Source organism: Macrotis lagotis, chromosome 5, assembly GCF_037893015.1.
Source record: "Macrotis lagotis isolate mMagLag1 chromosome 5, bilby.v1.9.chrom.fasta, whole genome shotgun sequence".
In the NCBI taxonomy this organism is placed as follows: Eukaryota; Metazoa; Chordata; class Mammalia; order Peramelemorphia; family Peramelidae; genus Macrotis; species Macrotis lagotis.
In genome coordinates this window covers 149,026,985-149,052,300 of record NC_133662.1, presented here as the reverse complement: position 1 = coordinate 149,052,300, position 25,316 = coordinate 149,026,985, and the positions used below count along the sequence as shown (strand labels likewise).

General features: G+C 35.0%; 1 protein-coding gene across 6 annotated transcripts in view; it reads right to left on the bottom strand.

Moving 5' to 3' along the window:
- ARFGEF3 (ARFGEF family member 3) overlaps positions 1 to 25,316 on the bottom strand; it is a 215,606-nt gene that overhangs the window by 12,997 nt on the left and 177,293 nt on the right. For all 6 annotated transcript variants that reach the window (XM_074187684.1, XM_074187686.1, XM_074187690.1 and 3 more), the window contains 9 exons: positions 25,089 to 25,211; positions 22,221 to 22,324; positions 18,007 to 18,151; positions 15,203 to 15,331; positions 13,079 to 13,255; positions 11,469 to 11,583; positions 9,453 to 9,555; positions 8,639 to 8,770; positions 7,285 to 7,406 (listed from right to left, as the gene is read on the bottom strand). In XM_074187684.1, coding sequence (XP_074043785.1) covers positions 7,285 to 7,406; positions 8,639 to 8,770; positions 9,453 to 9,555; positions 11,469 to 11,583; positions 13,079 to 13,255; positions 15,203 to 15,331; positions 18,007 to 18,151; positions 22,221 to 22,324; positions 25,089 to 25,211 — 1,150 coding nt within the window. The remainder of the gene's footprint in view (positions 1 to 7,284; positions 7,407 to 8,638; positions 8,771 to 9,452; positions 9,556 to 11,468; positions 11,584 to 13,078; positions 13,256 to 15,202; positions 15,332 to 18,006; positions 18,152 to 22,220; positions 22,325 to 25,088; positions 25,212 to 25,316) is intronic.

Here is a 25,316-nt window from a genome sequence, read left to right as displayed (position 1 = left end):
GGAGGATTAACATAAACCATGATACTGAGTAACAATTATCATCAATGGCTTAGGAAGCTAATAAAACTGCTGATTTTAATTAATAATTTATAGTAGTGACTCAGAATATTGCACACCTGAGACCATGCCATAGTCACAGTAGCAATGACCACAATTTACTCTCAAACTGCAGCAATGATCTGTCTTTAGTCCTATTGATCTTCTTTGTCCATTTCAAACCCTTTACTATGAGTACAAGTAGGCTCACACACATAATTAATCAACAAGCATTTATTAAATGTCTTCTGTGTACTAGGTGCTAAGACTACAAGTACTAAGAATGAAACAATATTTTCAAGGCCGTAATATTCTAATGGGGAGAGAATAAAGATGCAAATGAATAAATGAGTAAATAAATAGAATAAATATAAAAAGAATAAATAAGAAAATATACAAAGTAGGTAAACAGAAGGCATTTTGGGGGAGGTCACTAGCAGTTGAGAGGAACCAGGAAAGATTTCACATAGAAGATGGTGTTTGAGTTTCTGTCTTATCTAAAGAGAGGTACTTTATGAGATGGGGGTGAAGAGGGAATGCCTTCCAGGCATTCCTGGAATTGCCTTACAGGGCAAAGAGAAAGATGTGGTAGATGGAGTTTTCATTGTGTTGGAGATCTATTATTGCTGGAAATGTAAAAATTTAAAGCTCCCTAGAAGGATTTGTCTGGAAATAAAATACTCTATCTTCTCCCTTTTAAATATATGTGAAATATTTAAATGCTTCTGTTGGTTAGGTAAGAACAGATAGAAAGGCTGAAATATTCATAACATTATAGGTGCTTTGGAAATGTCAGGAGAAATGCTTAGAATTACCTACTAATGTGTTCCAAGGTCAAATTAAATCAAAAGGGATGTGTACTCTTTTGCTGCCATAACTCCTGATCCTGTCAAAGGCAGCAACAAGAGTCCTTTGTGCTATGGTCTGGAAGACCCCTCCAGACAAATTATGCAAAATCAGCATGTAACTTTTGATAATAATAGTAACAACAGCTGACAGTTTTTAAAACCCTTTAAGATTTGTAAAGCAGGCTTTTACAATGGTCACCTAGTAAATATTAGTTAATAATGAACAGAACTTTTTTGTTTTGTTGTAATTTTACACTAAGAAAACCACATTTCCAGGTGCTATGTTAAACTAAACAACAAATTACCTTTATATTCTAACCTACTATACTTTGGGTTGATAATATTCTTGTGTTCTTTGCTTTACTCTTAGAAAATTCCAAACTATATGATGAAAAAAAGAGCAACATGTTTATTTAGAAAGTAATAAATTTCACATCAGTCAAAAATTACTGTGTTGAAATTAGGACACATTTTATTAAATATGAGGTTTTAAAGGCTAATGAACATCTTTCTCTTTGGCTTGACTTTGCTATATTGACTCTGAGCTAAGGTTGTTAGGGGTGTGGTATCATGGAAAGAGGGGTGGATTTGGAATTAAAGGATCTGAAGTCATCACCCCATATTCTGATACTTTCTTTGTGACCTTGGGTCCAGTTACTCAACTTCTTTCTTAGACTTTAGGACTAAGTTTTTTTAATCTACAAAATGAGATGGTTAGACTCATGACTACCAAGATCTTTACTAGCTCTAAATCTATGATCCTAAGAAAATAAAGATAAAATTAATAGAATTTGTGAATTCAATGAATTAATATGCTTTAACTGACAAAAATTAAAAGATAACCTTTTATATCTTCAAAAGTTTGAGAGAGAGAGAGAGAGAGAGAGAGAGAGAGAGAGAGAGAGAGTGTGTGTGTGTGTGTGTGTGTGTGTGTGTGTGTGTGTGTGTGTGTGTGTGGTATTCTCCTGATCTTTGTCTAACAATGCTTTAGGGGAAAAATATGATTCCATGTGAGGAAATTGAGGAGAATAGAACAGTAAATGATTAATTGTGGGAATTGAGTGAACCATACGCACTCTCTTGACTCAATTTGGAAGCTGCTCAATTCCTTTTCTATTCAATTATGTGTCTGGTTCCACTTCTATCTTGTAAGAAAACTTTATTTAATTGTGGAAATTGGGAGAAAACCTTATTGTATTATTTGGACCTGTCCCTGTGTGGCTGGAAACCTAGACCACTCCTACCTTCTATTCAAAGAGTCTTAAATAATGATTTCTAACTAGGTTATGCTAACAGAAACCTGGTAAAATCCAAAGACTTATGCAAGCAATTCTCTCGCAGTTCTACACCTCAAGCAAATCAAATGTATTATCTGAAAACTGGTTCCATACTGATCAATTATTATTTCCATATTCCATTGATTGTTTACAGACACTTAGGGGACACTTCTTTTTCTGAATTCAGGGAATTACACCTATTTGCTTTCTCCCTCCCAATTTGGAAAATTTTTAATTTTTCATCCAATAAGAAATCAGATTATCTAATATTGTATTATTTCCTTTTAATTAATTGACTTTATTTCATTAATTGTCTTAAATGTATAAAAGTCTGTCTCCGCCTGTATTTTGGATCCAGTCTTAAGCAGAGGAAAGGGCTTAGACCTGATTTGTTAGGCAATTGACGTGCACTGTTTAATGAATTGAAATGTTCAGAAGCTAGAACTTTTGTTTTCCTAGTCATTTCATTTTTCACCCACCACATATAATAATGATATAATGAATAATGTGGTTCTTGATGAACTCTTACATATTAAAGTTCCTCTTTCCCCATAGCCAGATGGGTTCTGGTACAAAACTCTAAAATGCTATCTAGATGTTAATAAAACATAGTCAAATGCCCAAACTCAGGAACTAGGAAATCGAAGTTAAACTAATAACTCTTAAGACAAAGTTATTAAAGTTATTAAAAAGTTATTAAAAGTGATTAAAAAAGATTACTTTCTATCAAGATACAGAGGAAATGGCTCTTATTGGGGAATGAATATGAGGCTAGGTCCACTATACTCTATCAAAGCCTTAGAGCTAGGGAGTAGAAGATCAAGGTGAGAGTGGACTGTCTGATCTCTGAAGTTTAAATTCTTAATTACCAAACAGATAACCTAGTTTTTTTTTACATATTTCTGGAAGTAGAAATCTAAGACCCCATTTTCATAATTAGATGTTAATGCAAAGGCAAATATGAGATATATAGCATCATTACAATTAAAGTTTTTTCCTCTTAAGTGGTACATTTCATAATAAAGGAGCTTTTCCATTACTTTAGATTCCTGCTTGATACTGTAAAATTGAGAAAGCAAAAAAAAGGGGAAAGAAGAAATGCATTGGGAATAAATACAAGTTTCAGAGTCATTAAAAAACAGCTAAAAATAACTTTTCACATATAGTCAACTCATTCACCTGGGCTGACATGCATTATTTCAAAAGTTGTCAACATGTTCAAATTTTTTGTTTTCTAAACCTTTTATCAAACTTCTATGAAGACACAAAACTGAATGATTTGAGTTCTACCTTCTCTATCATGTCAGGTTTGTATTATTAAAACAGTTCCCTTAAAATGTCATTGAGAGCAGCTAGATGGCACAGTGATAGAACTCTAGCCCTGGAGTCAGGGGGATCTGAGTTCAGATCAAGTCTCAGACATTTAATAGCTTAACCCTGAATGACTCCAAAACAAAAGCAAAAACATGCCAATGTCCATATTAGAAAGAGCATATTACTATATTATTACATCTCTTATAGAATTCTTTTAGAGAGACTGCATAAAGAAAAAATTTTCTCCAATTTGCTGACATTACTTTAGCAAGAGTATTGAGGGAAAAAAATAGAAGATAGAAAAGATGACCTTGAAACCAGGAAGACCTGGGTTCAAGTTCTGCCTCTGACATGTTGACCATGTGACCTGAGGTAAGTCACTGAAACTCTTAATCTTCTGGCAACTTGCTAAGACTGTAAGTTGTAGAAAAGGTAACTTGTATTGGTAAGGAGAATTTCCTCATCTAAGAGTTTCCAATCTCATTGAAATTCCTCATACATTTTAAACTAGGCTTTTTGCCAAGGAAAAAAATATTTTTAATTTTATTTTTTTATTGTGAACTTGACAAGCACCAACAAAGACAAATATTCCATCTGCTAAGAGAAATAGAAAAAGTGGGTCATATAGAAAACTGTGAATCTATTACTAGGTTGCTTTTTGACGTATATCTATATTAAAATTAATATAATAGTACCAACACTGTTCTGCTTGTCTATATCCTCTTCTGAATGTCCTTCTTGTTGAGAAAATTCAAATGCATGTAGGATATTTGTGTTGTCCATATAGGTGATATATAAATTTACAAAAATTTGTCCTTCTGCCTTAAATATTGCTAGTATAGAGGAAATATGCTTTAGATTCAAGTTACTTTTCCTGGTCATTATTTTTTTTTTTAGTTTTTTCAAGGCAAATGGGGTTAAAGTGGCTTGCCCAAGGTCACACAGCTAGGTAATTATTAAGTGTCTGAGACCAGATTTGAACCCAGGTACTCCTGACTCTAAGGCTGGTGCTTTATCCACTACGCCACCTAGCCGCCTGTCATTATCTTTTAATGGGTAAGACATGTCCCAAGCTTTAAACTCACTTATCCTTGCTAATAGCAACAAAAATTAGAGAAATTATGCAGATTAGAATACACAGGGTGAATGAGCTCTTTCACCAGGAGTGAGATATCTTAGTTCAAAAAAGATAGGCCTTGATTTTGCCCTAGGAGAAACTCCTCAAAGTCTCTAGTGAAGCAGCTGGAAATTAAAGACTGTCTCCTATACTTGTCTGTTTTTTCTTAAATTATTTTTTCCCCTTCCAGGGAGGAGACTACAAAAGGAAAGACCCTCTCCACCACTCCCCCACAAAGAGCCTGGAAATAATTTGGAACCAGAAAAGCTTTCCATTTCCAAGTCCTGCCAGAGGCACTAGCAAAGATCAGTGAGTAATTTATCTCTCCACCAATGAGGAGATTCTTATGTAAGTGAATAAGGTTTGAAACCTGGGTTATATGTAAACTATATGTTTAGATAGGTGTTATACCCCATAATAATTATAAAAGTTCACATTTATGTAATATTTTAAGATTTGAAAAGCATTTCACAATAGATTTTCTTATTTGATTTATAATCCTTAAATGCAGATATTTCAGATACTCTAATAATTTTCCTTTTTTCCACCCCCACCCCAATGTTCCTGCAAGAAAACTTTGCAAAGAATTTTAAGAACTATCTTTGACTCCTGAATCAAGTGAAAAAATCATAGCATTTTCCTCATTCTCATTCTAATTTAATGCTATGATTGATCATTTTTTCCCTCACTCATTCTCACTAGTATCATCATAAATGTTGGAAGGACCCTGAGAAGTCAATTAGTTCAACCCATTTGAAATACTAATCTTTTGTACAGTGTCTTCAAAATGTTCTAATCTCTGCTAATCAGACTGGGAAAAATCTTTTAATCCTTGCTTAATTTAATCAAGGTTGGTTGAGAATTTTGGGCTAAAGTGGCCCTAAGACCATCTGATTTCTAGTAATGACAAATTTGCCTCTCCTTGAAGTGGTATAGTACATTTTTAGATCACTTTGAATATCAGGGAAGTTATTTCTTATATATGTAGTATGCTAAAATTGACTTCTCATGTTAGTTTTTGTTCTATGGTAAGGGCCTAAATCTTTTAAAATATTTTATAAGCCACTACATATTTTTTCAAGCCCTATTTACACTTCTGTCTAGAAGGCTTAGCAAAATCAGATAGGCAGTGGGACAGTAGAAGAAGGTGCTGGGCATGGTCACTCACCCTGATTCTCTATTTAGGTGAGGAATTTGCAGGAGCCCTCTGGCCACAATTCTTTGTGATTCAGTTGAGGCAAGACATATATACTTTTTTGGGGGAAAAATTATCCAATAAAGAGGAATAAAAGAGATTGGATAAGCATTTTGTATTCATCTTTTTTTTTTTTTTAGATTTTTCAAGGCAATAGGGCTAAGTGGCTTGCCCAAGGCCACACGGCTAGGTAATTATTAAGTGTCTGAGGCTGGATTTGAACCAGGTACTCCTGACTCCAAGGCCGGTACTCTATCCACTGTGCCACCTAGCCACCCCCTTCTATTCATCTTTAAATATAGTAACAGAATACATTATTTTTAGAGTCTAGTTGTGATATCTTCTGTCTTTACCTCAGAGAGACTATCCCTTTCTTCAAGACATAGCCCAAGTGCCACCTTCTACATAAATTCTTTCCTGATCCTTCCAGCTTCAAGTGACCTCGACTCCAAACTATCCTGTGCTTAATTACTTTGTGTAGGGAGCTAGACTGCAAAGTCTCTAGATCTCTAGGCCTGGGATCATGAAAATCTGAATTCACTTCAGTTCAGACCCTTATAAGCTATGTGACCCTGGACAAATCCCTTAACCCCTCTCTCTCTACTTTAGTTTATCAGTAAAATGGAGAAAATCGTAGTACCTACTTCCCGCAGTTTTCATGAGACTAAAATGAGATATTATGTGTCAAACAGTTTTATAGAACTTGAGTGCCATATGTTCATGACTATTCTCTTTATATTTATTCTTTATATAATTATATCTGCATTTGTTGCCTTCCCCTCTAGAATATAAGCTCCTTTAGATTAGGAATTGTTGCATTCATGATATTCCAGCACCTAGTTCAATTGTTGGTCAATAACTGTGCTTAATTAATGTTTTTGGATTGATTTTTTAAAAAATTGCTTTCATGGTACATCAGTTGTTTTCAGCATGAGTCTTCCAAGTCAGGATCATTGGTTCCATCTGATCATCTGACTTGGTTCACAGACTGTGCCCCTTAACCCTTACCAACTGTCTCACAAAACTATTGCTGTTGGTTGTCAAGGAGACTAGTTGAGAGAATGTGGTGGGACCAGTATAATCAATTTAGAATTCTACCATGAGAAGCAGCTCAGGGTCGTCAGCATTTTCTTCCTATGTAAGAGACAGCTTATAGTATTTGTTAGCTTCTTAAGCTTAAGTTACAGCTATGCAAAGAGGGTGAGATTTGGTGAACAGTCTAGAATCACTTAAAATAAATTTTTTCCCTACTGGCTACTGATAGATTTATCAGACCATAAGTGAAAATGAATAAAAACAGGAGAGTAGGAAATATGAAACATTCATAACATTCATTAGAAGAATAAATATTTTAGAATAGGAAACCAAAAAATCCAACCACTTCTTTGCCAGACTGCACCATAAAACAGTTTTCACCCTGGCATAATCTGTGATTTCATGCTTAAATTAAGGCATGGAATTGCTTTCTTATTTTGACCTTTGAAGAATCACCTTTACCTTTTCTTGGTGTGCCCATTTGGCTTCTCATCAGGAGGCAGCTCAATGATCAGCTGACAGGATTGGGCATGATCAAAGTTGTTTGGAGTCTTTGGTGAGCACTGAGTGTCTAACATGAACACCTGCAAAGAACATACAAACCCAAACAGCTCAATTCATCTATCTCTTAGTTCACTGCACATGGATCATAGTAATACAAGCCCAAAACAACTAAGCATTGCTAAAGAACATCTACTTTAGTAAATGACTCCTATATTGCTGATTTCTGTCTGTTCTCTTCCCTAGTGAATTAAAACAACCAAATGGACCCTTGACAAGGTTGCAATTGCTTCTCCTAATTCATCAACGGAAGAGCGAAAAATGATTTAGTAAGAATCCTTACTTGCCGGTCATACATATTGGGTGAGAAGCATTGCACTCAACCCTTGGAGAAATTATGATAGGAAAAGATATAATTCAATCTCTCATTTTTTTGTTTAAAACCCTCTTCTCTCTCTATGGCCCTCTCGCAGTCTTCCTCTGATAAGTTCTACAAAGATGCAAACACTTCAGGTAGAGTCCTAGTGATGTCTGTCACCCACTTTGCCCAGTGAAATGTGAAGTGGCTTATTTGCAGGAAATTCTAGGAGATGAATATTTTCTATCTTTTTCAGTTTTCAGACATACTCAATACATGTTGTATCTTTTCCCAATGTCTTTGCTTTTCCATTTCCTCTCCATATACATATAGATACACACACACACACACACACACACACACACACACACACACACTCATGTAATTATCTTCCTTTATTAAGAGTATAAACTCTTTGAGTGCAGAGACTATCTTGCTTATATTTTTACCTCTGAAGTTTAGTAGAGGGCCAACCACAAAGCAAGCATTTAATAAATGTTCTGTCTGCTTCTATTTACCCTACATATGCTTAAATACCTATCAACAATGGATTGAGATGAATATTTGAGTGTAATCTGTGTTTTTGATAAAGGAGGTTTCTTTCAAAAGAGATTCAAATTTTTTCATAAAGTCAAGAGATAGTTATGCAGGAGAAGTCTTTTCCATTGTATTTCATTTTGAACTAAAGCCAAGCAGTAGTCTGATGAATTTGCTACTGATGATGAAAGCCAGGAACTGAGACAGGAGGATTCTGGATATGATTGTATTAATGATGGAAAGCAGAGAGATGCCCAGATGGTTATTGTAATAAGCTTTCTCAACTTTTCTTTTGGACATTTAACTGTTAAAAATATTCTGTTTAGAGAAGGGCTGTTCCTCTTTCCCTCAAAGTCACCTTCTGTGCATTCAGGCTACTAATCACCTCAACCTTCTCTGGAAAAAGCCCTCAGGACTTACTTGTTGTGCCATAGCTCGTATCCGCCAGTACTCTGCTTCAGCACTAGGGGAAGAAGAGGGCGCTGCCACTCTCACCTGGCAACCATCACTACTGAAACTTTCATTGCCACTGTGAAAACAGCCCAATAGGTCCTACAGAGAAACACACAGGACATCATTGAGTGAAATATAGGACCTCTATGCTGATTCAAGTAGTCTCATCTCATATGGATAAACAAATTACAAATGCTTTCAAGTACTTTTGTTGTTCAGTCATGTCCAACTATTTATGATCTCATTTAAAGTTTTCTTTGCAAAGGTACTAGAATGGTTTGCTATTTCTTTATCTCATTTTATAGTTAAACAGGGTTAAGTGACTTGCCTGGGGTTACACAGCTAATCAGTGAGGCTGGATTTGAACTCATGAGGAGAAGTCTTCCTGATTCCCACCCCAGTGCTCCATTCACTGAACTGCCTTACTGCCCTTCAAGTAACTTTAGCTAATGTAAAAGGAAAGTTAAGTCAAGGTTCTGGTAGAGGATCTAAGACTCCTTGTGAATCTGAGATTGCATGATTCAGTGAACTCAAAAAATATTGGTGACTTCACCAGCAGAAAAAGAAATGTGGTACAGGGGAAAGTATTCTGGGTTTGGCATCAGGGGACCTAAATTCAAATTCTGGCTCTACCATTTACCACCTTGAACAAGTCATTTAATCTCCATAGACTTTAGTTTTCTTATTTGTAAAACAAGAGACTTGGATGATACACTTTCTCAGACTCCTTTCAAATCTAAATTTATGATCTGGTGACTATCTTTCCCATAATGATTTTTACCTTCACTGGTTTTAACGTGGCAGAGAACGCATCCTGAAGAGCACAGCATGCAAGCCTCCACATTTCTTCAGTGAAAACAGGCCCTGCTGTTACAAGGACATATCTGCAAATGGAAACAAGGCCAGCAATGATGTAAGTCTTTGAGGAGCTCTGGCCAGCATCAACACATTCAAAAGCTTTTCTCCTTTTCCAAGGTAATAAGATAACTTTAGGGGAATTAGTATTATAACCCATGGAGCTACTTTCTTCACTGGGAATTCAATCTTTTTTGTCTTCATTCAAGTATACTTGGCCTAAAAAATGTCTTCACTTGACCCTGCTGCCCTCTTGGACCACAAACTTATTTCTCAGCTTTCACTGAGTATCAAATAAAGTGAATGAGGGGTATACACATATTGTATTTCCTATTAACCCAATTTCTCTCCTTACTTTCTCTTCTCATTAATTCTCTTATTATCAATTTAAATAATCTTTGTAAAGCATTTACTTAGTACACTGCCTACACATAGTATCCTCTTTTTCCTTTCTTTTTTCTTAACCTTCCACGAAGTTGACACTTTTAACCAATCAGTGCCTCCTTTAGAGGCTCTCCTTCCTTAGTTTACACAATGCAATATTATCCTAGTTTAAGCCTTGACATTCTCTCTCTATATATATACTCCCTCTTCAATAACATGGCTTCAACTTTAATTTTTATATTTTCTTGACCTGTATTTTGACCTCTTTCTCAAGCTCCACTAGCACATTTCCAATTTTCTATTAGACATTTATCCTTGGATATAAACACTGAATCATCTTATTATTTCAGAGATGGAAAAGATTTGAGAAATAAACTAGTTCTCCCCAATAATTTTCCAGATAAAATGAGTGAGGCCTGGAGACATGAAATGATTTTTACCATGGTTACACCAATAACTCATTGGCAGATGGAGGATTCAAACCTGATTCTCTCAACTAATGCAGTTCAATTTTCTTTCCCCTTTACCATCTGGTCTATCCTGTTATTCCTATCTTTAAAAATGAAATCATCATCCTCCGCCCCCCCCCCCCCAAAAAAATTCACAATTTCTGTTATGGTACCAACCACTGATTGAAGCTTGAAACCTAAAAACCATCCTTTACTTCTCCTTTCTCTTTTCCCACCATTCATAAAGTCCTGTCATTTTTGCACTTGAACTCTTTCACTTGCTCTTTCCTTCTCTTGCCACCCTATCTCATATCTAGTCTACCCTAATAACCTCCTAATTAGTCATTACTTCTAGCCTTTTCTTCTCCCAAACTGTCATTATAGTCAGAATTCTCTCCCAACAATACTCTTTGTATCATATAACTCTCATGATAAAAAATCATCAGTGGTTTACCATTTCCAAAAGGATTATATATGCGTTTCTTAGGATTTACTGGTTAACCTCAATTTGCCACTCCTTCCCCCTGCAAATTCTTGCCTTCAGCCAAACTAGATTATCAGACATGCCTCACATTCTTTTGCCTCAGCCCATTCACTTATATTTCTCCTCCTCTTCATCATCTCACCATTCTTCAATCTCTCTCTCAGTGAAACCTTTGCTGGCCCTCTCAACCTAAAGGAATGTATAAGTTTCTACCACATTTATTGTTGGCATCTCTCTCAGCACTTATGATTTATTACCTTTTTTCTACTTATTTTTCAGGTATTTGCATCTTAATAATTCAATGGTAGGGGTGTTTTTTGGTATCCTTCACATAATTATCATGGATACTTGCCCATCAAGATAGAAAATTTTTGTGGGCAAAGTAAATTTTCATTTTTATCTCTGTATGCTCAGCTCCTACTATAGTGTCTGACATACCACAGACACTTAATAACTGCTTATTTGGTATTTAGTATTTACCAATTGACTAAACATTAGTTATTATCTATTAATTATTAATTAAAGTTATTAATTATTTCTTTTTCAATTATAGCAATGGAAATGCTATACTTTCTATTTCTTCTCTTATTTTTCACATGGAATTTACATAGGAAAGTCTTCTTACCGAATACAAGAGCAGCCAACTCTGGAGATAGTTTCTGTTGGTTTGGCCACACATGCTACCAATAACTCGAAGAGATCTTTTAGCATTGTGTTGATCATATTTTCATACCTAATATCTATGGGACAAAAATACTAGGATTTCATTGAGTTCAATCTGGAATATCACATCACTGAAAGTAGAATGTATACATAACCATTAGAAGAAAGATGGTAGAGACTAAGGAGGGGACTATGCATGTAAGAAAAGAGGAAAGATAATAGAGCAAGAAAAGAAATTACAATTTATAAAAGCCAAGTTAGCTAAGTTAAATAAACATCATGATTTTTTTTATCCTTTGCTTCATTTTTCCCATTTCTAGAAATATGCAGATGTGTATCTCTCAGATTAAGGACATAGTCTTCCAATACAAAAAGTGCCAATCTTTAAAGTTTTCTTCCACTTGGCTGGTAAGTCCATATATCATGGATAGATAGATAAATAGACAGAGAAAGAGAATTTCTTAAGTACCTTAAGTACCAGGCAAGTACTGAGCTAGAAACTAGAGTTACAAAAACAAGATGGTCCCTATTCTCAAAGAGTTTACATTCTAATAAGGGAAGAAAAGAAAACCTATAAAAGGGAGTTTGGTCCTTCAATTAGCTTTTCCCATAGTGTATATAGCATATAATATATACTCAATATATAATTCTTAGTTTCAACAATCTAGACATTCAATACATTGCATTAAATTACATTTCATGCACAATCCCTATTCTAAAAATTATTTCTAAGAATAAAAGATGTATATTATGCAGTTTAAAATACACTTAAAGTGTGTCAATGTACTCTTAGAAGACTTGCCAGACTTAGTAGAATTTCATCCTTTCAGTTCTTATAATATATACTCCTTACTGTATTGAGTGTCTTATTGTCATCAATATAAAATCAATTCTCATAGGAGTCTTTTGGGGCTTCAGTTCTTAGTCCCTTACTCTCTTATTAGAGACTAGACCCCTGTGCAAAATCCTGCTCCTATGGTCAAGGTAATCATCTCTATGTGAATGACACATATAAATGTTCTACATTGCATAAACCTTTGCCAAGTTAGATGTTTCTTCTCTAAGTTGTGATAGAGACATGCTACAAATCTTCTGTATGATCAACTTTCTCATTCCACGCAGGAGACTGAGATTTGGATTAAGTGACTTGCCCAGGGTCATAGCTAGTAAGTAGACTGTAGCTGAACCTAGACCTGACTCCAAGTCTAGTGCTTTATGGCCTAGGCTACGTCACTCCCTGGCTAGCTCACTCCCTGGCTAGCTCCATCATACCATTCTGATCTGGACATGAAACTCCCTAGCTACTTTCCGCCTTTTTGTTGAATTATTCAATTCCCCTTAAAATAGTAATTTTAATTTAATTTAATCCTACTGTATACTTTCCCAGAGCTGTACCTTATATAAATTACTTTATATTTATATATGTGTTTAATTTCCCCTGTGTTAGCTTTATACAAAACCCATCTGTGTGAGGCTTCAAGAAAAGCATTTGGATGACAATGCTAGTATCACTTGCAGTAATACTCAGAATGAATGGTCTTGATAACAATGATACAAATGGAGACTGACTACCTGAATGTATAAAGCTCTGTATATGTTCCACCACCAGTTCACAGGATAAACCAATGGCATGCTTGAAATTAGCTGAGGCAGCATCCCAGTAAGCATGATCTTTATGGCTACGGCGAAGCCACAGGGACATCACAGGAAGGAGGAGATGTACAACTGCATATATTCCAAACCCTGGTCCTGAAAGAGAAATATGATGAGTATTTGATTTTCAGAGTAAATTCTAAGAAAAGTGAAGATCTTTGCCCATATCTGAAATTGACTACTCTGTTAGCTATAAATCTTAATATCAAGGTTTGTAGAGAATTCTGATTTTCCTGAGGGGAACAAAGAAAAAAGAATTTTAGTGATACTCCAAAAAGTTGGCACTCATTGCCAAGAATTTTGAATGGGCTCATAGGAATGGCTAGAAGTTGTCTTTTTTGGTTAATTTGATCATTTAAAAAGTATTTAATGTCTTTTTATTTATATTTCCATATATCTTCCAATAAAATGTAAATTCCTAGAAAGAAATAATTCTTTTATCATCTTCTATGCCAAGAAGATGACTATCAATTAGGAACTTAAAAAAGTTGTATATAAAATTAATTATTCTGCTATAATAAATGACGACTATATTAAATAAAAGCATAAGAACATTAAGAGGAATTGACACAAAGTTAAGTAAGCAGAATTAGGAAAATGATACATACTATATCTGCAACAAAGTAAACATAAAAAATAGCAACAAGAAGTACTAAAATGAGCACCCTGTGGAATTATAATGATCAAACTTCCATGAAAAAGATATGAGAAGGTATATAGTAGCTCCTTCACTTTGAAGAAATGTGGGACTATGGGTGTGGAACATTTAAAAAATTTGTGTTATAAGGGATGGCTCTTGGAGATAGAGGAATAGATTGTAAAATGGGTAGATGATACAAAAATAAAAGATATCAATAAAAAAAAGTTTGTTTAAGTGAATTGAGTTCCTGTATGTACTTGATCCCATTTATTGGGTTTACAAGAAGGTTTTTAAGATTAAACTGATCTCAGATATAAAAGAACAATTAATTAATAAAAGTGATCCAAAAGAAATACAGATAACTACATAATTTTATAGAACATGTTACTGAACGGGAAAATCTCTGTACTTTACTAAAGTGTTATATCACCAATTGTCTTCTTTTCAATATAAATTTGATATAATTTTTTACTTAAGAATTACCTAACAAGTTTAGATTATGGAATATTGAGCTTGTGATGGCAATAGATCTTTAAGAGGGCTCTATTTAAGTGTTTTCTGCTCCTGTTAGTTAAAAATTTTTGAGTAATGGACCTTGTTGTGGGAAACTGAGATTATACTTATCAGGTAGATCTTGAATTCTGAAAGTTAATCAAGTTTATGACACAGCTACTATGTGTCAGAGGGAGAACCTGAATTCAACTCTTTTGAAGATTCCTAGGCTAGCCCTCTATCAAATATACTATTCTGCCTTTCAAGAATTGCAAGAATAATTAATTAAAATAGGAAGCTGGACCTGGAGTCAGGAAGATATCATGCCTAGTTCAAATCCAGTTTCGGCCCCTTACTAGTTGTGTGACTCTAGGCAAGTCACAACCCTATTTGCCTCAGTTTTCTCATCTGTAAAATGAGCTAGAAAAGAAGCTATCAAACCACTTCAGTATCTTTGCAAAGAAAATCTCAAGTGGGGTCAGAGTCAGACATGACTGAAATGACTGAACAACAAAAACATCTGAACTTCACAACCAGGACAACTAGTTGCTACAGTGGGTAGATTGAAAAGTGACTTAGCAATGGCTGGTAGTCAGAGTGAGTTCCTCCTAGTTTCCATGAGTTCATTGTAGCCCCCCCCCCCCCACATATCAGATTCCCCAGCAGTAGCCTTTTGCTGGCATCTCAGTTTCTCTTTCTCTCTCTTTGTTCTTTAAGAGGGAGCTTCTTGCCAGTTATCCTAGATTTTAAAATTGTGGGATTTACCATTGAAAAAAATTCATGACTCTAGTACTGACTGAATATCAGTTTAGGAACATTAATTTAGCAGCTATAAGTACTCTTGCAAGACCAACAACAATGAGTATATTTGGAAAGAATATAAGTTCAAAGCCCCAGACAAATGTATTTACCAGGTACTTTGGTAACATCTCTCAAGAGTTCAAAGAGTAAATCCAAGGTAGGAGGTTGGTGCTGACGAGGACAATTAGATACAGCAGCTGTTAGCTGCTCTAGAAGAATGATCCAGACTTCTATAAGACCTAGAAAAACAGAGACATACTAACCATCAAATATAGTAGGAACATAGAAAAGAAATCCATTCAGATCAGCAGTGGCTTATATTGAACACTTATTAGCTATAAAATCATTATAACCCAAGGCACAGAAGAATGTATAGAACTCAAGAGTAAAGGACATGATGCTTAATCTTTGATAGTTTTAAGCTTAAAAAGCTTAAAATTGAACTGATTTTTTAAAACATCCTCCAGATGAAAAAATATTAAAAGGAAGTTAAATTCAAAGAAATTGCAAAGATTAGTCTTGGTCCTAGAAGAGACATAATGGAACATTCTTCCTTTCTCATTACAGAAGATGGAATGTTCTAGAAACTTCAGAGTCACTGATGGTTGATCTTGCTATGCATAAAGGATGGTTCAGTGATTTTTATATGTGTATTAAGGAGGGGAACTAGAAAAAGTTTCAACATAACGATATCAAAAAAATTTTTAAAAGGACCTTATATATTTTCATACTTCAACCTGAGAAATTAATATGCTATAGTAGTTAAAAAATACTAATGAAGTCTAAGATTTCATTAGCAATCTTAGATTTCATTAGTAGAAGCCTAGAATTCAGAATGAATGCTAACCACATTCTCCCCTTACTACATCATGTTAGGGAGATTACAGTGTTCTTTCTGGGTATTATATTTTAGGAAGGCCACTGACAAACTATATTGTACTACAGGATGCTGACTACAGTAGTGGTGAATAGGGTATGAAATCATGCCAGTTGAGTTGAATGAACTGAGATGTTTAGCCTGGAAAAGAGAAATTTAGGGCAGGGGGAGGGAAAGAAAAAAGGTTACGTGACAACTTTATTATTTATTTAAAAGGAAAAGCAACTCGTACATAATAGACTTGCATTTCATGTGCAGTCATCTTTTTATATAATATGGAAATGCTTGTTTCATTAAATAATGTTTAGAAGAGGCTGTTATGGGAAGAGGGATTATATTTACTTTTTAATTTGTGTAAAGATCTAAGAGCAACAGATGGAAGTCGTAAAGAAGTAGATTTTTTACTTGGTACAAAGTAAAAAAGCTCCCAGTAATTATTATAAGAGTAGGATCTGGTGGAAAACCTAACGAATTCAGTTTTGGACTTGCAGAGTTTGAGATGCCTACAGGACATTCATTTGGTAAGACCTTGGTAATTTAGTACTAGAAGTAAGGTAGACCTGGACAGACACAACTGGAAGTCACCTACAGAGAGGTGATAATTGAGGGGTAATATGGGAGGTAATAAGATCATTAAGAGATGGAATGTAGAAGAAAAGAGGATCTAGAACACAGTCCTAGGATGTATCCATGCTTCATCACTAAGGGTCTATAAACAAATATTAAATTAGATAACTGTCGTGGTATAATAATGCACTAGATTTGGAGGCAGAGGATTTGGGTTCAAATCCTGACTTTGCCATTTACCACATGTGTAACCTTGGGTAAATCCATTTTTACCAATTACAAAACATGGGATCTCACCAGATGATCTTGCAGTTCCTTCCAACTCTAAAGCTGTAATTGGATTTGTCTATTCATAAATTAAGTTGTAAAAGGAGATTAATGTTCAGGTCTGAGTTAGATTTATTTCACCTTTGAGGTCCCTTTCAATAGTGAGATTTTATGTTGATCATCATTATATTTCTAAAACATTTTACTAATTCAAGCTCTCATTAAATCATAAGACCTTTCTCTTGATTGGCCTGAGTCAGTGAGGTTTTACTACATATTAAATTTTACCAAGTAAGCAATCTACATGTGAAATAGCAGCTAGATTTTATTATATGGGAAATATATGAAGTAATAAAATATTTCATAATTAGATGATGAGAAAACCAAAAATACATCCTGTGCCCAAAAACTAGACTTCCAAAAGAATGTCATCAATGTGATTCATTTTCCATTTCTAGAATAAACCTGGTTTCTCTCAGAGAGAAAAAGGTAAATATAGTTTTAAAAGCCTGAGAATTAGTCACCTAAGAGAACAGGCTACTGGATTCTAATTCATGGTGGATGACATGGTATTTAATTTGAAAAAGAGAAAAAAAAATTCAATTTAGATCCTGTAGACTCCAGTAGATTTTCTCTCTGTTTAATAGTCTCATTTCCCCAATTTCTGTCCATATGGACTTACCAGAAGGAATTCTGAATTGATTATATTGCCTGGGAAGTTTCAGAGCTTTGGTTAGCAGCCAGTTTTGTTTAAGATCTAGCAATACAAATTAATTCCAAATTGTTGAATTCAAGTAAAAATTCATTATATTAAATTTAGAATTGCAAACTATAAAAGACTTATGACAATCTACCTTAAGATTGGGCCTCTGCAAATGCACTGCACTGAAATTGAGATACAGATAATTGGAATAGCAAATGATAGGGAACTTAGACGATATCAAATCTGTCCTTCACAAATCCCTTTTTACTTTCCAGGTAAGGAAACTGAGACCCAGAAAAAATGTGTTCTGTGCTTAGAGGTCTTTTGAACTATTGAACTTGGAGAACCAAGGAGGTTTCAGTTGGGTTTGCAAACCTCACTAGATAAAGGAAAGCATTTTAGAAGACCATCCTTGTTAGTTGCCCAAGTCATTTTTCAAGTTCCTGGGAATATACATAATCAAATAATTTAACTAGTTTTAATTTTTTAAATTCACTTACCAGTATCATCATCAAAATCAGAGAGTATTGATTCGATCCCATCCTCACTACTAGCTGAGTTCTCTTGTGCTCTCCGAGGCAAGCTGGCAAGTCTCCCACCAAGAAAAATTGGTTTCAAGGGCATCTTGTAAATTTTGGCAAGTAACTAATGAAAAAAGAACCCACCAAGCAAAGGAAGAAATAGATTTATAGGAACAATAAATACCCAGGAGCTGTTTAACAATAACAGCTGGCAATGAGGGAATACAGAAAATCCCTAACTTATTCAATGTTTGAGTTGTAAAAGTTGGATGTCTGAATGTCTGAAACTTGGAGTATTTTCCTATTCAAAATATAAAAATTAATTAATTCCTAGGAGAGGGTTCTCTAACCTAGACCTCTAGTATTTATAATTTTTTCAAGATGATCATAATCTCCACTGATTTCAGTAACATTGGAGGGTAATAAGCCCTTCAAAACTAGCTAGTCTTTCTCCATTAGACTTATTCTCCATCATTAAGCCTATCTCTAAAGGCTTTCCAGTTTAGTAGTACTTTCCAGTCTTCACCCATGAAATTTCATCTTTCCTCTTTGTGCCTTTAGACTGGACATCCTCCATGTCTGAACATAATCCTTTCTCACCTTTGCCCTCACAGAGTTCGTTTCTTCCTTAAAGATGGAGCCCAAACACTTCTCTGTGAAACCTTTCCTAATATTCCCAACTGTTGGGGCCCTTCCAAATTACCTCATATTTAACTAATATGTTTATGTTGGGCATTTTAAAATTTAATATTAATGTTGTATACATTTTTATATGTACTTCAGGTTTCTCCCATTAGCTCCTTGTGAAATGGCTAATTTCATTCTTTATACTGATATCTCTAGTGCTTAGTACATAGTAGACAAAATAAGAAATACTTAGTCAATTGTTTACCATAGTGAGGCCTGACACCAGAGATTGAGTGGAAATTACCTGTACAGCTGTTGCTTTCCTTCCTTTCTCTAAAATGTACTCCTTAGTTTGAGCATGGCAATTCACTGAATTTAAGCACATCAGTTACCTAGGGAATGGAAGCTAACCAGGGATTCCCTCAGTTTTGACAAGTGAGCAGAGAAGAGCCCAGCATAATCCCTGTCCATAAAAACTTTAACCTTTTTCATAGCTGAAAACACTCCAAAGACCACAAACATTAGAACCCATAATTATATGGCTCAAAAATGTTGTATAGTAGTTTTACTACATTATATAGGTTATAGAGGTCATTTGAGTTTTGTGGTGTGGAATAGGGGATAGGCTCTATGCTGGATCTATTCCAGATACATTATTTCTATGAGTAAATTTCTTTTTGTTAACAGAAAAGAAGGAAATGCCACCCCCCCACACCCTATATAATAGCAAAGCGTCAGATGGGCTATAAAGGCTAAGAAGAAATCTGAGGCTATTGGGAAAGGGGGAGGTGCCATTTGTGGAGACCAGAGGAAAGGGGGCCAAGAAAGAATAGTTTTAAGCCCCCCCCCCCGCTCCTTGAGTCTTCTGAGATTCTGCTCTATAGCCATCAAACTCACACTCCTAGGACAAAGGAACAAAGTGTACCTCCCTCTCAACATCAGCAGAATTTATTCCTCATCTCTTCCCCATCCCCAACAGTCAGAGCAGCATTGAAAAAAGGAATATGATAATTTAGAGAATAGGTCTTATATACCCAGGGTAGTTGCTTCTTTGGTAGATGGGTTGTCCCAAGTCAGGGAGGACCAATTTAGGTCTGCTGCTCAAAATTCCTTCTCAATATGGTATCTCAGAATTCAGATATAGCAATTTTGTTTGAAAATTATAGGAGATCATAGATTAACAAGCTCAGATCCTAAAAGGTAGTCAATGTGTATATGTTGTAAATATACAAGTTTTAGAAAAATCTGCTTGTTTTTCTGTTAGCTCCAGTTTCTACTAGGTTCAGAAGGGCTACCCCTCTACTCTTTCTGAGATTCTAGCAACTTGTATATCCATGTTTTGGTTAATAAAAAATCAAATGCTCATAAAATATGAGAAATCTAGGGATTCTTAATAATACAGAGTAGAGATATTCTTATCTTCTTCCTTAATCTCTATGATGAGCTTCACATTGCTGATTCACCCTCATTGGAGCCTTCTTGTCCATATTCTTGCCTTCCTGTCTTTCTTGTGCAGATTATATTAATGACATCATGGAACCCAGAACCTGACCTGCCAGGGAAATTACAAGTCTCATAAAGGCATTTTGTGTGTATATATGTGTATGTAGGTGTACATATATATGTATATATATGCATATGCATGGTGATTTCAATGAGAAGACAATAGTGTGGGAAGGGAATGGGAACCCAGGAAAGGTTACCTGCAGAAGGTAGAATCTGAATTGAGTTTAAGGTAAGGGGAGTGAAGAAGTAGATGTGAGGAGAGAAATTTCAAGTATGTCGTATAACTAGGACCAATACATAAGGTCAGGAGTATTGTTAGCAACAAGGACTGTGCCCTAGACCATAGCATGCACTGAAGTGGTAGAAGCTAGTAAAATAGGAATGGACCAAATTATGAAAGTCTTTCATCATCAAACAGAGGACCCAATGGGTAAGTAGGAAGGGGTAGAGAGGAGGGATATGGTCACACATTTAATGACAACAAATTGGCTAAGAGTAACTCTTCAAAAAGTAAGAGACAGGCTCAATCACAGAGTCTGGCATATAGTAGGTACTTAATAAATGTCTGTTGAATGAAAGTGGTGTCCCTTTACTTCCATGGGAAAAAAATCACTATTTTTAATTGGTCTTTTTAATACTTTTTAGTACTTTCCTTTTTTAAAGTGAGAGCAGAAAGAGAAGAATTATAGTTAAAGAGATGGAGGAATTAGTTAGCTCTGTCATAGCCTTTAGCAAAGTACATTTTCATCTGTAAAGTACTACATGTATTCCATGAACCATGGTTAATCCCTGCATCTATAAGACTCTGAATTTTATTACTATGACCTTGCTTTTAGAATCCAGAAATTTATGAAGTTATAAATGTGTCCTGTTTAAAATTGGTCCCTTTCAAAAGCAATATAGTTTTTGTAGCTTCCATTCATCCTCATAAGTGTCACCTAACGTCTCCTTAATTGTCTTTCTTCCTTTGAAAATGTCATTGTCTATAAGATTTTTTATGTCAATAATCTCTCAATTGAAAAAAACTAGGATTATGCAAATTAAAAAAACCAAACCTTTAATTCAGTCAGGTTTCTCTCTTTTTTAAAGAGAAACAGGAAACATGATATTAAGTCACATTTTTGAAAGTTAAGAAAAAAGTGATAAAATTATTTCCATGTTATAAACAATTAAAGAAGAATCAAAGAAGAGATAGGGAAGAGACTGACAAAAATAAACAAAGAAAATAAAAGAGGGGGCAGCTAGTTGGGGCAGAGGATAGAGCACTAGCCCTAGAGTCAGGAGGACCTGAGTTCAAATTCAGATTCAGACACTTACTAATAACCTAGCTGTGACCTTGGGCAAGCCACTTAATCCCATTGCCTTACAAAAAGGAAAAAAAAAAGAGAGAAAATAAAAGAAAATACACAGAAAGGCTTGAACACAGACTGATAAATTTAGGGGAAAATGATACACAGGCTCTCTATTTTACATCATATTCATATAGTGTAGCTATTTTGTTTACTGCTTCCTAAGACATCACAACTGTAGGTAAATAAATAATTTTCCTCTCCTTGAAACTGCTCAAAGACTAGATAAATTTAGCCAAATTTGACTCAAAAGATGATCTGGAGTTTCAGACTCATAAGAAGTTTGTGGATAGATTTCAAGGAGTTTGAATCATGATGGGGAGAAAAAATTTACGCCTATATTTTCACTAACTACTTCTTAGAATTTAGCATTTTCTTCAATGATCTAAAGTTATTAGTCTAAGAAAGGGTTAATAAGCTTCCTCAGAGATTCATGAACCAGAAAAAAGTTAAGAATCTTTGAAGTTAGTATACAGTCTCTAAGTGCCATCAGTGAGTGACCTATGAGACTTAATATCTTCATCACAGACAGTATTACAAGGTTTTTCCTCTTTCTTGGCAATGATGGAAAAGGAAGGAGTCAGCCTTTCCTTCATCTTTCCAGGACTGGAGAAACTGTCTTTATTAAGCAAAAAACACTATCCATACATACTATGCATGCCCAGAGGGCTGAGAAGCCTTCAGAGACCAAGATGCACATTTTCATCATACCTGAGAACACTTCCTGAGATAATCAAGAGCGGGAAGGCACAAGTCTGTTGATGTTGATGTTGACCCTGGTACACAATCCCCAATCTCTTTACATTCCACTTCTCCTAGAGGACATGAAGAGAAATTCAAGAGGGGGGAAAAAGGTTAGGGTTTCTGTTTCTGAGACAGTTTGCTGAGAAACAGCTGAAAAAGAAATGGGCAAGGTCCTTACTAAGAATAAATCTTGTCTCTTCAAGGAAGAGATAAGCTTCTCTAAAGCTGGGGAAATGCCTACTTTGTTCCCATTGCTCATAGCTGAGTAGCAATGATACCGGAGATTGGGGAGAGACTACATCTGAGGGGCTGGGGATGAGGAACGTTTAATTGAATATAAAGTATTTCCATCTGTTATTTATCCATATGTATAACCTGTTCCCACTGGGGTTTTCAGGTTTCCAATAGGTAAACAGTGTTGATTTTATCTGTGAATTGTAATCACTTCTCTTCCTTTGTAATTGCTTGGCTTGTACATTTTAATAAAATCCTTGCACAGTGTTACAATTGTTTCTAATTATCTACATTTATAGATAACTAGCACCCTCCCCTGTGGGTAAACAGACATAATTACTAAGCATTGTTTAAAATTAAGAAGCAAATAAGAAAAAAGGAATGTTTTCTTCATGAGGGAAAAATATTCACATTCTTTAAATTAATACCTCTTATCAGAGGAAGAAACAAAAACCTATTCTTAAAGGTCAAATTAAAGTGAATATGGCCTTGCATAAATTCTTTGTTGTTGCATTGCATCTAACACAGATTCACTCTTTTAAACTGAATAATTAATCATTGCATATTAATTATATAATAAGTAATACTGTAAATTGGGTGAACTCTGAACTTTCTGGAAGACAATGGATAAAAGTTGCTCAGTATATGTAAGCATAGATTGAGGGAAGTCTTGAAACAAAGAGATACAGATCCATTAGAATATAAAGTATTATAATTAAAGCTTCAGGCTAGTTTCTAATATCCTCTAGGGAGACAGTTGCATATAACTCTAAGGAAGAATATTAAAGAATTTTCTTTATAATAAAACAGATGATACTGGCAATATGTGAATAGATGATTAAAATTATGTATGTTTACAGCAGACCACTTCTGGAGTTCCATGTTCAGTTTTGGGCACCATTGTTTTGGGAAAATATAGGCAAAATGGAATGGAAGAAGTTGACTAGGATAGTGAAAAGACTGGAGAATATGTTATTGAGAATCAACGGGAGAAGCTAGGGATTTAAACTGAAAAGAAGAGAAGAGCTGGGGAGTATGTAATTGTTGTTCTTCAAGTATCTAAAAGGCTGCCATATTGAAGAAGGTTTTTTATTTATTCTGCTTAGTTCCAGAGGGTGAAACTTAATAACCATGGGCAGGAAAGTTTCAGAGAGGCAGAATTTAACTTGACGGAAGGAAAAACATTATAATTAAAACTATGTAAAAATGGAGCTATCAAGAAATGGTATGTTCTCCTTGTTGAGGGTCTCCAAGAAGATACTGGATAACCTTATGTTGAGAATATTGGAAAAGAATGTTTGAATGGCTACAGCATAGACCAGATTGGCTTCTAAGACGCCTTCCTATTCTTAGATTCTGTCTTTCTGAAATCTCTTTTTTTAGCAACTTTGTGAGTGAAGTTTATTTATGTGGTCACTATGACTCTTCCTATTTCCTCCTTGTAAGTTAGCTCTTGCAAACTCTCATCTTCAGGATGACTATAAGAGCTTATCTACATTATAACCTATGAAAAATGCAAAATCCTACTGAATTTTCACCATACAGATGACAGAAATTCCTAGGAAGTCAGCTCAAAGTCCAAGCTTTATCAGTGGCAGCCTTAAAGCACTATAGATTACATTTCATCTCTACATCTATATAGAATACAAATAATAATGTCAGTCAGCCTATTTGTGTCTTGTTTTCATGTTCCAAAAAATGCAGAACTGTCAAGTACTTTGAGCTCTCAACAAAAACATTCAGTGCCATATATTGTATCTCTACAAAACTGTTCCCAAGCTCTATTCCATCTGTTCTCTACATTCCTGGTGGAGTTGTGATTATCTTTATTGCGATAATTTTCAAACTTCTCAGATGAGATGAACTTGAACCTGAGATGAGTTTGGGTCAGATTATATACTATAGTGTTGTAATACATTTTACAAATAAAAAAAGTTAAAGTGGCCTATTCAGAATCATATCCTTGGGGACTCTGAATTGAATTTTGATCTCTGATATTTTGGCCTTAAATAAAGTGGTTTCATTAAGACTTAAAATTACAGGCTAACTGAATTCATGTCCCAGGTCTTTCATTTGCTAACTGTATGACTATAAAACTCTTTGGGTCTTACTTTCCCTTCATGTAAAATGGTCATATCGGTTTTTTTTTTATCATCTCAAGATTGTTGGGAGAAAAGCATTTTATAAACTATAAAACAGTAGTATAATGGATGTGATCTACTATGACCACTGAATATAATAATATTGCATGGTGTGAGAATTAAAAAGATGAACTAAAGAGATTTGGATGTTCTATATATTAGATATAACTTCATTATCACTATACTGTAATTTAGCTCTGGATAGCATCCAAGTTACTTTCATAATAAGAGTTTTGGTTCTGATACATCTCACACACACACACACACACACACACACACACACACACACACACACAGATACACAAACTGTTTAGCATCTGTACAAGTCCTTAGGATGTTTGTTTCCTCCCAAGCACACCGTATACCTAATGACAAAGGTTCTGACTTCCAGACAAATACCATCTTGAAAAGAGAACATCTAGGTTTAGTTAAATTAGAAGTATTAGAAAATCACATTTACCCAATCCTTTGACAAACTTCATAAGGCACATAATATAACTGGTGGCTGCATTGGCAAACACCTGGATGTTGTCTGTATTCAGAAAGGCTTCAAAGACATCAAACACAGGGGCCTGACCCTTTCCTATGGGATGAGAAATAAAGAAGGGTAAGTTTGTCATCTTTGAAGTTAGTCAACCAAGAGCATTTCTTGAACAACTGCCTAAAAGAATTATCAGAGGGACAGAAT